This window comes from Staurois parvus, unplaced genomic scaffold (genome assembly GCF_062004578.1).
Source record: "Staurois parvus isolate SC_StPar_1 unplaced genomic scaffold, SC_StPar_1.0 ptg000687l, whole genome shotgun sequence".
Taxonomy (NCBI): domain Eukaryota; kingdom Metazoa; phylum Chordata; class Amphibia; order Anura; family Ranidae; genus Staurois; species Staurois parvus.
The window spans coordinates 25,411-39,343 of record NW_028318483.1 but is presented as its reverse complement, the minus strand read 5'-3'; the positions used below and the strand labels follow the sequence as shown (position 1 = coordinate 39,343).

The 13,933-nt window shown below is 42.2% G+C and overlaps 1 protein-coding gene across 1 annotated transcript in view; it reads right to left on the bottom strand.

Moving 5' to 3' along the window:
- PPIP5K2 (diphosphoinositol pentakisphosphate kinase 2) overlaps positions 1 to 13,615 on the bottom strand; it is an 85,026-nt gene extending 71,411 nt beyond the window's left edge. The window contains exons 1-4 of the mRNA XM_089652596.1: positions 13,243 to 13,615; positions 12,157 to 12,352; positions 9,437 to 9,527; positions 8,017 to 8,102 (exon numbers count right to left, since the gene is read on the bottom strand). Coding sequence (XP_089508722.1) covers positions 8,017 to 8,102; positions 9,437 to 9,527; positions 12,157 to 12,352; positions 13,243 to 13,398 — 529 coding nt within the window. The 5' untranslated portion in view covers positions 13,399 to 13,615. The remainder of the gene's footprint in view (positions 1 to 8,016; positions 8,103 to 9,436; positions 9,528 to 12,156; positions 12,353 to 13,242) is intronic.
- Positions 13,616 to 13,933: the final 318 nt, after the last annotated feature.

The window sequence follows — 13,933 nt, the reverse complement described above, 5'->3', positions numbered from 1 at the left end:
GGAAGCCGATTGGTTTTATGCAGAGCTTCATCAGACTTTGTACGCTCCAGTTATAGTAATCTCTCCCTAAGAGAAAAGCCTGAAGTTTGTGGGATCCATTTCTTTTGTAAGCTCTTTTGTAAGCAATTACTACAAACGTGGCAAGCCAAAAGAATACATTTACCCTATAATTTCTCATTTATTTTACAAACTCTTTCATTTCAGTGTGAATCGGCAGAAACAAGTTACACAGTCACAGTTACAAAAAGATTGGTGTGAACCAAATAGCAATCTTGCAGAAAAGAATGAAGAAAGACCTCAAAATCAGGTATGCCTTATCAAATTAGATGAATGGAACAAGGAAGAGGTAACAGAAAAAAAAAATACAATTTTTCTTTTTCTTTTACATAAAAACAATTATCATAAACTCAGCCTACAAGAATTGTGACCTTCTGCAAGACAGTCTATGCAGTGGACATGTTGGCTCTGATTATTTGGGATTGGGAAAGGGGGGGGGGGGGGGGACTCATGTCTTAAAAGTAGGCCCTTCCAGGCCAGTAAATCAATCTTTGTGGAAGTCCAACAGAATGGAACGGAGACAGGAGAGGGCCAAGGATCAACATGGTTGCTGCAATGATGACTGAATACCAGGGCATGGAAACTTTGGTGATAACAGGAACTTGAAGACAAGAGGATGAGAACAGACACATGAAGGTGTCTGCTCTATTGACCTGTGGTTGCCTTAGAATGTTACAATAAGCACACTGGTTCACTTCAATATTCTACGCATTAGCTATGCAGAGCTCAATCTCAGTCCCGTGAAGACCAAAACTGAGATCTGCAGTCACTTTTGCAGCAGTGGTTTTCTTATTCTGGGTCACAATCCTACACAATGTCCTTTTGTCTCTTTCGGTCAGTTGACCATGTCGACCGTGCTTATACTTATCAGACGGCGTTTACCCAGAAACTGTATAAGCCATCATACTGTAGCCTGCGACATCGCAAATAAATTGGCAACTTCACTCACAGAGGCATCAGCTAAGCGGACACCAACAATTTGCCCTCTTTGAAGCTAAGTAAGCTCTGACATGACTCTGTATTACTAGCAGCGTACGCAGTGAATGATGAAAGTGAGGCTTCCCACCTGTTAGCTAGGTGTCTCATCACACAGTAGAAGCAAAAAAAATGTTACATCACATCTGCTTTCAAAAGGAAACAAAATGTCATCACTTTCACACCTGCAAATCATGGAGTGTTTCAGTGTTTTTGTCCAACCCCTGTATGTATGATTTAGAGGCCCCCCTCTGCAGAACCCATCCTTATCTACATTCTTAGGAGGTGTTATGGAGAGGCTGCTGAATGAAAACTGTTTAGCAGCCAGCAATACCAGTGCTGCCTCACTGTATGCATGAGCACATTTTATTTCTTTCCTAAAAAAAAGTATGCTTACAATGTGACTGTCAAGAGCCTGTTCATGCACTGTGCATACAGAAAAGGCACTTTGGAAATATAGTTGTGGGGGGGGGGGGGGAGTTAATAGGAATTTGGTTCTCAGCCACTGTGTCTGCAAGTATTTTACAAGCCTGGTGGTAATGTCACAGGGAGTAATGAAAGGGTTTCGCACTATAAGAACAAGGTAAAAAATATTGATGGCACATGAAAAGAGGGAGTTTAATGGTAAAATGTGGATAATGTAAGGTGATAAGCTTTCATTGTCTTTAACTTCTAGGCTGCTGATCTCTGTTAACAAGCTCGATAGTGCTGGATAATGTTAAAAATAGAGCTGGCTTTATGCTTCAATAGTTCATCACAGCTGTCAATCATACAGATTTCCTAGAACATCTCTCCTGCCAGTAATGACTGGCAAGCATCTTCCAAATGACTACGGAAAGAACTTTGATGATAGGATGGCTGCTGTACCCTACCAGTCTTCAACCAGCATATGTTGTTTTTTTTTGTATGTATTTATACAGTATACTTACAGTCACTGGAAAATGCATAACACCTAACAATATCAATATTAAAAAGATATAGGGATACTAACATATTTTACAGTTCATCACTATTTGCTCTTCTCCAGTGTAATTCATGAGCAATTTGTGAATATTTTCCACAACTAATGGTAGGCTTGGTTCATATCTGTGTGATGCAGTACATTTTTTCATGTCTGTATCAAGTTGCGGTAGAGCAGCCCGTTCTTTTGAATATGCTGCATAATGCACCTAAAACACACCAAAGAAGTGATTTACCCTTTTTGTTATTAAAATCATGTTGCATGAAAACGCATGGTAATTTGCTACCATGGGTTTTGTTGCAAGATCAATTTCCCACACACTTCAGCAAGGTGCATTGGGGTGTCAATAACAATTAATGGCACCTCCGTGCACATGCAAAAAAAAAAAAATAATGAACCTTTTAGTGGGCACTGCAAGAACACCCACGATTTTGCGAGTGTTCCTGCATTACACAAATATGAACCTAGCCTGAAAGCTCAAGGCTGAGATACTTTACTACTAATCATGGGAAATTACTTTTCCAAACTATAAAAAGGTCATCAATTAACCACCTAGCCTATCATCATAATTTTACTACATATTTTACTGAATTTGAAAAATTATGCTCTTCTGCCACCCCCACTGTGACACCTCGTATCATAAATATACACCTGCCTTGTTTCCATGTGGTCCAAATGGAGATTCAGTGCCTTCAGAATGGGCTACAGATTTTCAACCAGAGGAGGACTGGAAGCATTATGTGCACCATCCTACTTAACCACTTCAGCTCCAGAAGGTTTTATCCCCCTTCATGACCAAGTCATTTTTTCCTATTCGGCACTGCGCTATTTCAACTGGTTATTGCGCTGCCATGCAACACTGTACCAAACAAAATTTTTATCCTTTTTTCACGCAAATAGAGCTTTCTTTTGCTTGTATAGGATCGCCACTGGGTTTTTATTTTTTGCAATATAAATGAAAAAAGACCAAAAGTTTTGAAAAAAAAATTATATTTTCTACTTTGTTATAAGAAATATCCAATAAACTCAAATTTAGGCCAAAATGTATTCTACTAATCCCAATTAAAAATGCCAGGGAAGTACAAAAAAAACCCCAAACTACCCCTTTTTGGAAGTAGACACCCCAAAAGAATTTGTTGGGAGGCATGTTGAGTACATTGAAGATTTTGATTGCCACAGGTTTTTGTAAACTGACAAAAATGTTTTGGTTTTTTTTTTTCACAAAGTTGTCACAAAATTATATATTGCTCACACATGCTATGGGTATATGTAGAATAACACCCCAAAACACATTCTGCTACTTCTCCCGAGTATGGGGATACCACATGTGAGAGACTTTTTGGCAGTCTAGCTGCGTACGGCCCCCACAATCCAATGACTACTTTCAGGCATATGTCCTCATGTCACATTCTCACTACCCATCACAGTTTCAGAGGCCCTAAAATGCCAGAATAGTACAAACACCCCCAAATGACCCCTTTTTTGAAAGTAGACACCCCAAGGAATGTGATAAGAGGCATGGTGAGTATTTTGCAGATATTTTTTGTCACCAGATTTTGAAAAACAAAAAAAAAACAAAGAAAAGAATAATTACATTTTAATTTCTTTCTTCATTTTCCAAAAACTTGTGGCAACAAATGAGATCTGCAAAATACTCACCATGCCCCTTAGCAAATATCTTGGAGTGTCAACTTTCCAAAAAGGTGTCATTTGTATGGTGCTTCTACTATCCTGGCATTTCAGGGCCAACACATGAAAAAAACTTTTTGCTATAAAATTACCTTGAACATTTTATATTTTTTTAAAGAAGAGGCACTAGAGCGACTATGGCGCAAATCCAGATCCCAACAAGCGTTCACCCGATATAAATCCACCTTCCTCACCTACACTTCCTCCCTCCACGCTGTCAAGCAAGCCTACTTTGTAACCCTCATCAATACCCTCTCCTCCAGCCCTCGCCGGCTCTTCTCCACCTTCAACTCTCTGCTCTCTCCGCCTCCACCTCCACCGAGTACCTCACTCACCGCCCACGAGATTGCTAACCACTTCCAAAGAAGGATCGACGCAATTCGCAGGGACATCACCACTGCTCAGACTTCCACCCCACCTAGCATCCCTCACACGAAAACCCCTCAACACTCCTCCCCTTCGACCTCGCCACTGTGCAGACCTCTACCCCGCCCAACATGCCCCACACTCAAACCCCCTCAACACTCCACTCCTTTGACCCTGCTACCACTGAAGAGGTCACCAAGGTCTTCTCTGAAGCTCGCCTTACCACCTGCCCCCTTGACCCTGTCACTGAACAACTCCTACAATCATCCTACGCTCCCTCACTCACATCTTTAATCTCTCCCTCTCTACTGGCACATTCCCCTCCCCTCTGAAGCACGCGCACATCACTCCCATACTTAAAAAACCCTCCCTGGATCCCACCGACCTAAACAACCTTAGACCCATCTCCCTGCTGCCATTCTCATCCAAACTCCTTGAGCGCTTAGCCTATACTCGCCTAAGCTCCCACCTCACCGACAACAACCTCTTTGATCCCTTACAAACTGGCTTCCGTCCCCTACACTCCACCGAAACCGCCCTACTCAAACTCACCAACGACCTGCTAACCACCGAAGCCAAAGGCCACTACTCAGTGCTATTACTCCTCAACCTCTCTGCGGCTTTCGACACGGTCGACCACCCCCCTCCTCCTCAAAAAACTATACTCTTTTGGCCTCAGAGACTCCGCTCTCTCCCTATCTATCACAACGCTCCTTCAGTGTTACCTATAACGTTGCCAACTCCCCCTCACTTCCTCGCTCTGTTGGGGTCCCCCAAGGTTCTGCCCCTTCTCTTCTCCATCTACACCTCCTCCCTTGGTCAACTGATACACTCCCACGGCTTCAACTACCATCTCTGCCAATGACACTCAAATCTATCTCTCCACCCCTCGCCTCACCCCTTCAGTCTCCGCCCGAATCACTAGCCTTCTGAACGACATATCAGACTGGATGTCACTCCACTTCCTTAAACTAAACCTTGCTAAAACCAAGCTCCTAGTCTTCCCCCAGCTTGCGCCCATCCCCCCCCCCCGACCTCTCCATCACGACCAACAACGCCACCATTAGCCCCACCCTGCAAGCCAAAGTACTAGGTGTCATTCTAGACTCCAATCTGTCTTTCCAGCCCCAGATCCAATCGCTGACAAATTCATGCAGACTCCACCTCTGCAACATCTCCAAAATACGCATGTTCCTAACTCCAGAAACCACAAAGCAACTCATTCACTCCCTTATCATATCACGACTTGACTACTGCAACTCCCACCTCGCCGGCCGACCCCAACACAGGCTATCCCCGCTTCAGTCTATCCTGAATCCTGCGGCCAGACTCATCCACCTCACCAACCGCTCCGTATCCGCCTCCCCCTTCTGCCAATCCCTCCACTGGCTTCCGATTGTCCAACGCATAAAATTCTAAATATTAACATTGACGTACAAAGCTGTTCATAACACTACCCCAAACTACATCACCGACCTGATATCCATCTACCACCCAGTTCCCTGGTCTCCTCCTCCCATGCCCGTCTCCAGGACTTCCCCCATCCTCTGGAACTCACTACCCCAATCCATCAGACAGTCACCTACCCTCCTCACCTTTAGGCGCACCCTGAAAACCCATCTCTTCAGAGAAGCCTACCCAGCCCTCACCTAACTGCTGATCTCCTCTGCTCTTTCCACCACTCCATCCCCCACAGCTATTTCCTCCTGTACCACTCTCCCCTCCCTCCTAGATTGTAAGCTCCAAGGAGCAGGGCCTTCGAACCCCTTGTGTATTGTATTGCTACTGTACGGTCTCGTGTACTGTCTCCCATTATAATGTACAGCGCTGAGCAAACTATTGGTGCTATATAAATACTGTATAATAATAATAATAATATCTCCTAAATGCGCACCGTTTAGGAGATATTTACTGTAGAAGCGCCGGTGAGAACACTGGAGTATGATCACTGCACTCTGAATGGACGACGTGACGTACATTGAGCGGCTGTGCTGTGGCCGAAACTCCCTTCACGCATATGCAGGACTGACGACAAGGAAGGCTCGGGGGCCATGACAGCACTCTGCTGGAGGGCTTAGTTTTCAAGTAAGTCTTTCATAATGTGCTAGTATGCATTGCATACTAGGACATTATGCTCTTAACTTCCAGGAAGATTTTTTAGAATTTATTTGGGCAGTTTACCATCTCTTTAAAGCAACTGATCACACCAAGATTAGTGTGATCAGATGCTTTCCCAATTTAAAAATGGCACCGTTTATATCCAGCAAAACGGAAATGATAAAATGCCCATTGCTTCCGGTTTCTTAGACCATAGAGATGACTGCAGCCTTTCCAGTCTCTGATCAGCTCAATGGTCAGCCAGCATAACTGCCAGCTGCATTCTCTAGTTCCCTGGTGGGATAAGAGTGCCGAGAAAGTCATGTAAGGTGGCAAGCGGGGGTAGGGACTGCCCCTTCCCGCTGCTTGTAAAAGCGATTCAGCAGCCAATTAGCGCTAGGATTGCCTGTACATAAAAACCAAACGGCCAGCTGAAAAAACGAAACCAGGATGATGCCTGCAGCTGCAAGCATCTTCCTGTTATAACCACTCAAAGTCCAGCGACGTACCAGTGCGTTGCTGGTCCTTGTTGGGCATATATGCAATGTTCTTTTTTTTATTTTTTCATGAGAGTGTCATCATTAAAATGCACGAAGCGCATTATCATCTCATATCTATGCCTGATCATGGCAGCAGAGAACATGGGCGTATGATGAATTGGGTCTGTGGTCAAATATGACCGCAATTCATTCTTTTTTGTAATGCCCATGTTGAGGGATAGGCCCAAAAACGTTTTACAATCGGAAACTTTGATAGGTTTTCAAGCAAATTGTCTGGCAAGAGCTGAATATGGGTGGGCGGCGATGTATTGTTGGGCGTATAAACTGCTTTGACCCACAATTAATTGATACAAATCTTCCGTGAAAAACAGTGTAGGTTGCTAAATGCTAGTGCTTGCAGCGAACGGGGCTGATCCACACTAGCAGAGCAACCACTACCCTATACATTAACGCCTGGATGAACTCGACGCTTTTAAAGAGCCCGATTTCTTTAAACAATACATGTCTATCAACATTTAAAAGTAAACCTACATGTGCCTATGTCAGTGTTATGCCAAACATTCTCTATGCGTGTAGTTTGGAGACCACTTTAGGCTCACCTTCCCTGGAAAACCTACTCCCACTTATCTCTTTAATCATAAATTCTTTCCTACTTTCTCTCCTCTTTTCGTCTTATTTTCGTTCTTACAGTGGTAGTCTTCTCTACCATTTTTCTTAAAATTTTTATTCACGATTTTTTCCTAATAGTGCTTTGATAGCTGCGTATCTTTAAGAATACATCCTTTGCTTTGCCTCCGATTGCCCACTTAAGGACTATTTTTCTTTCACAGCATTATCTTCCATCTATCCCCTATCCTTTCATTTCCCACCCCAATAAATGGTGAATACGCCAGTAAGCACCCGAGACATACCCCTCCTCTTGCATTTTAGGTTTATATTTTAAGAAACATGCACCTCTGCTTCTATGTATGTATCTTACTCTCTCAATGTACTTAATGGAGGATCCCCTGTTGCTATTGTTATTGCCTGTAACAATTTCCATTGTACAAATGGAAGATTATTTTCTGATTTCATCAATAAAATATTTGAAACAATAAAAAAAAAAAAAAGGGGGTGCTCCTCTCTTTTGTAACATAAAGCAACTTTAAACTCGTGCTTCATCTACTCCAGCGAAAGGAACATAGGTTGCAATTAACTCACACCTCAGCATTTATGTTACAAGTGGGCAGTGTTGGAAGTTTGATCCTTTGTGATCCAAATACAAATTAATTCTACTGGACAGAACGCCTGTCTGGTACACATGGCTGGACTCCCGAGGCATTTGTCCATATCTTGGCAAACCCTGGATAAAGCAAGAACGCGTTTACTTACCATCAGGTTTGTTTGGATCACGGTTTAGGACAGCATATCGAGGTAGCAAGATCCCCTCATCTTTAAGGATCCTATAAACCTCTCTCCTGTGAGTGAAACAAAGAGTCAAGAGGGAACACTGCATTAAATTGTTATACCAACTAAATGCACTTTCAATGAAAAACAATGTGCTTATTAGTCTTTGTAGAAAATGGAGTGACTCAGTTATGCTAGCTTTTCATATATGTTCCTTTCAATAATTGCTATAATACTTGCAATGTCAGTTATTACAGTTTAATTGACCAAGATTATTATAGAATTAAATTAATGTAGCATTTCAAATCCTAACTATACCTAAACCTGCTCCCACCCTTATTCTAATCACCCTGCAAAGAAAGATGTCTATATTTACCTATTCTGAAGGTGCTCCAGTCACATGATGGGATCCCAGAGCTGGCTTCAGTGTAGAAGAGGGACAGCAGACAACAGATGCCCCATAGTAAGCCTACGGGTGGCGTCAACGTCCAGGCTCTGCAGGCGTGGAGGGCGATCCCTCCTCTTCACTGAAGCCAGGCGCTGGAGAGATTATGTGACTAGACCAAAGCGGCATCAGAATAGAGATGGGGTGGGAGCAGAATTAGGTATAGTTAGGATCTGACTTGAATTTCACTTTAAGTACATAAAATGAAAGCAAAAAAACACAGAAAAACATTAAGAAAAATAGTGTAACACACGTTAATATTCAGTGTAAAACTTGCCACAAGTAGTACTAAGTACGGTCAGTAGTACTTATAAGGTGATCATAGCTTGCAGACACTATTATAATAATTAAATGGCACTTGGATAATTGTGGTATGCAAACATTCAGAGCTGATACAACTGACAGAATCTGTGCATAGTGCCTGTACCTGACTGGATCCAGGCACTGTTCAGATGAGAATTTTCCGCCTGGCTCCTTCGACAAAAGTCAGCTGAAAATGTTGTTTACGTTAAGCCTCGTGTTGCCGAAAGAGCCACCAATTAAATTAACTGACAAATTCAGCAGGAGTCAGCTGAAATTCAATCTGTGTATAGCCAGCTGTACTCTAGGCAACCACTAATTAACAAATGTGCTGTATATAAGATATATACTCAATGAATGGATAACACAACTGTTTCAAGATGTCAAGCACCAGCTTTGTCTCAGGAGCAACACTCAATGGCTGAATGGCTGGAAAATCTCAACATGGCCAATCAAATGTAGCTCAGTTACTTAGACAGAAGGCAGAGGTCAATGATCAATTCAGGTTACCAGTGTGGTTTACTGCATAAAGATGAACACCAGCTGAAGGGATCTCCTAAGTGGGCTTTCAGCTGTCAGGGAAACCAATGTTGGAAGAAGCCCTGCAGCTCCGACAAACTAAACAATCTTTTAAAGCAGATATGGGCAACAGAAACTTACCGGTCTTGAATTTGATATTGTAGATTCAAGTCATTGATAACAAATGGATTCCTGAGTTTTGCATAGTCAACTGCTTTGTCCAATGGAAAACCTTAAATAAGGAGTACATTTATAGACCTAATTAAAATCAAGACATTAAACATTGCAAAAGAAAATGTTATTTCAACTGAAAGACAACGAGAACCATTGCAAATGTCTTTTTATTATTAACTCCCTAAAAGAAGCAGGGAAGACTGGGACAGCCTACATTAAAACAAGATTTAAAGAGAACCTGTACTCACTTAGCATTCTAGATCACCACCAGACACATACAGCAGGCAGGGAGCTTGGAGGTGCCTCTATGAATGGTTACAAACTATCAGTACCAAAACCCAGGGCACTTTGTTAAACAAATTTAACCATGCCCTGATTGTGACCTCAGGTCTACCATCTTCATCCCCGAACTACTAGTCAAAGTCTTTTTCCATAGTTATCCTAGTGAGTTGCGAGGGGAAATGGGTGTAGCAGAGCTCTTAATGACAGCATCCTTAAGCTATATGACTATCCATGCATCCCAGCAACTCTAATAGCTTGCTGCGCCCCTATACCCCTCGAATAAAATCTATATGTTGTCTATGGTAGAATATTTCTAGTTTGTTTATAAGTAGATGGTACAGATGTGTAACTGATGGTAGTGCTGTTGGGAATACTTTACATGATCCATATAATATAAAGGCTGCATTGACCTATACAATCATTTATTACTTGATAACACTCTTTTAATTTTGTAACTCTTAAAGGTTAAGTTCACTTTTGGAAACATGTAACATGTTCCCACTCCCGGAGCTGCTGCCCGCTCTGCTGAATCTAATGACAGCTAACGGGCGATCTTCTCCCCCACTAGTCGTCAAAATAAATTAAAAAAGAAAACCCACAGAATTCTGTGAATGGAAAACTACAAGTACCAACAACTATTGCGGTTGTCAGCCTGAAGTTTTGAACTACCACGGTCCAGCTGAGCACTGTAGTACCCTGTTTCCCCTAAAATAAGACCTACCCCGAAAATAAGACCTAGTGTGTTATTTGAGCCAAAAAAAATATAAGACTGTCTTATTTTCGGGGAAACACGGTAGTTCATTGTCTCTTCATATCAGTGTGTATCTGCTTACCCATACGAAATACCAGCATACACAGATACACTGACAAGTCTGCTGGTGTCCTGCATGGCACCCACAATCTGCGGATCACGAATGCAATGCTTTCTAGGCTCCAAATCAAAAAAAATTTAAAATAAATAATAAATGTACTTTTTTTTTTACCTGCAAAAATTTTTTTTACAAAAAGGTGAACTTATCTTTTAACCACTTGCCGCCCTGCCACTGCATATATACGTGTGCAGGGCGGCACTGGGGCGCAAAAGCACATTTTAAAACGGGCTCCGCGCTCCCGTTTTCGCAGGCAGGGGGCGCGCACGCTCCCGCTGACCCGCGGGTGACACCATTTGATCCCGGAGGGATCAATCATTCGATTTCAGCCAGTGATGTCTGGCTGAAATCAGATGATCGGTCCCTGTCCTATCCTGTCCTGTGTTGACAGTTACACAGGACAGGTTATGATGTCATTCTTCTCTGTCTGGACACATTTCGTTCCAGACAGAGAAGAAGACATACAAATTGTGAGTAAAACAGCACATACCCACAGTTAAAACACTCTAGGACACATTTAACCCCCTGATCGCCCCCCCCCAGTTAACCCCTTCACTGCCCTGTCACCAGTGTCACTGATCAGGGAACCGATTTGTACTGATCACTGTATCAGTGTCACTGGCGACTTCCGATAGTGTTAGCGCCCCTCCCAGATAGCGCCAGATTGCCCGCCAGTACACCAGTAATCCCGTTTAACCCCTTGATCGCCCCCCCCCCCCAGTTAACCCCTTCACTGCCCTGTCACCAGTGTCACTGATCAGTGACCGATTTTTACTGATCACTGTATCAGTGTCACTGGCGACTTCCGATAGTGTTAGCGCCCCTCCCAGATAGCGCTAGATTGCCCGCCAGTACACCAGTAATCCCGTTTAACTCCTTGATCGCCCCCCCCGAGTTAACCCCTTCACTGCCCTTTTTTTTTTTTTTTTTTAATTATGTACAAGTTCTTGAAACGTGGTACCAGATACGTGCTCAGCAATTCTACCTTGGGTGTGTGTGTGTGTATATATATTAGTGTCACTTCTTGAGTGTCAGCTCTGAATATACTGGGGCTGCCAATAGCACATTCAAAATGGCAGTGTTCAGCAGCAGTCTCAGGTAAATAGCGTGCCTGAAATGTAAATGTAACACTATATATATATATATATATATATATATATATATATATATATATATATATACACACACATACACACACATATTACTATACATATAAAATTTCTTTCTAAAAACCCATGAAGTAATATTACTGAATTGAGAGGTGCAGATATTTTAAAGTCAATCTGATTAGCCGCTAGAAAGCTTTATAGGAGTGAGTCACTGTGTGGGCAGCACATCTTATGTTCAGATTACCAAGTGTGATACCTGCAGACATTTACCTGGCCTAAGCAGACAGCTCTGCAACTGTAGACAGGATTAACCATAGAAACTACAGCTTTTTCTGTTTTCTATCTGCTCTGCATCTGCAAGAAGGCGATTGTTCCAAAAAGGAACCCACTACCCACAGCTAAAAGTTCTATCTATTAAGAGCTTTACCTTTGGAGTGAAAGGAAATGAGGCAATCACACAGTGGCCAGTTTTCCACACATTCGTTTAAAATGACGTCTTCTTCAAATATAACAACAGTGATGTACTTGAACAGCGACAGACGTTCCAAGATTTCTTTCATGGGCTTAGATTTGGATTTTTTAGCCATAGCGCAGATTCCCACCACAATCTGTCTCTCTGGGGGCTACAAAGAAAGCAAGAGGGAGGATTAGGATGAGCAGAGTATCATTAACCACTACAGTGCTGGAATGCTTTCATTCTGAACAGACCACTGGACTGCACTGAAGCGACAGAGACTTCCAGCATTCTAATTTATCACTATGGACACAACTGCATTTTTGTTTTCATTTCTTTTCTCCAGCAAGGTGGTATAGTGCTTAAAGAGGTATTCTTGAGATTTTTATTTTTTTTTAACTTATATTCCATTGAAGCTTCAAAAGAAGTTAACATGATTTTTTTTAGCTGAAAGCTTCAAGCGACACTACGTTCAGGTGTGAACAGGCACAACTGAAAACTAAGATTTTGGTAAGAATTGTGAATACATAAAAGCATACAGTGGAATTTATTGCACTACTGTTACAAATATTGCACTACTTTGTTTATTATAAAAATGCTCTTTTCAACTTACACATATAATTAGCCCCAAACAAAATCACAGTTATGCTTATTTACATCTGGCCTACTGGAATGTACAGATCAAAATCTCAGCCACCACATGGCTGGTCAGCACTAAATCAGAGCAAGCAATCCACGGATGTTAGGATCACAAAGGGAAAGGAAGGGGGTGTATGTCCTTAGTTCACCAGTTATGCTCTGTGTGGCCTCCTCTTAGTACATTCTAATACTAAAGGGCACAGCGGGAAACTGTTCCATGTATACAGGTTTTATAGGATAATCCTGGCCAGCAATCTTCAACATTCTATATAGATACAGGACATCAGAAAAATCATACCATGAAAAGATCATATCATGTGGGATTAATGCGGACTATCGAAAGCAGCAAAATATAACCACTATATGGACAAAAAACCTCTAAAATAAACAGTAGTGAACATTTAGGTGTATGATACATACAGAATCATATTCTTCATCCTCGTCGTCATCCTCGTCATCAATGTTGTCATAGATATTATGTACATTTTCTGCTTTATCTTGGTCCAGACCCTCATCTGATTCCTCACATCCCACAAAGAACCTTGGGATGTCACCCTCTGTTGCGCTAACAGACATGGTGGCAACCTTCACTGGAGGTCTGCATGTGCCTGACTGCTGTGATAAACGATATTTAAACTCGGTGATGCAGCTCAAACATGGACTGGGTAAATCAGCCGTTCAGTACAGCAGGCTGTGCATTCCTCATGCCTTCAGTCTCTCAATGTAACCAGGTCTTCTGAAATACCCAATCATCACCAGCTGCTCTTCATTTCAGGCCATAGACTGCATACTCTTCCTAAAGAGAAAATAAACAGAAACAACACAAAGGTGTAATAATTACAAAGGATAAACAATTTTTAGTGAATATATTTAGGTGGTTTAAAGATACAAAAAAAAAAAAAAAAAATGCCTACAGCTTTCGAGCAACAAAAATCTTTTCATGCCACGGCTATTGATGTTCTATTGAAGTCCATGAAACATAAGCAATTCTGTTGCTGTTGGCAACTGGCCAGGAACGATCAATAAAGAGAGCACTCACCTGTTCTTAGCCAACCCTCCCCCACTGACTGCGGCACTGAGGACAATCTTGATCACCAGCGAAGGAGCAAAG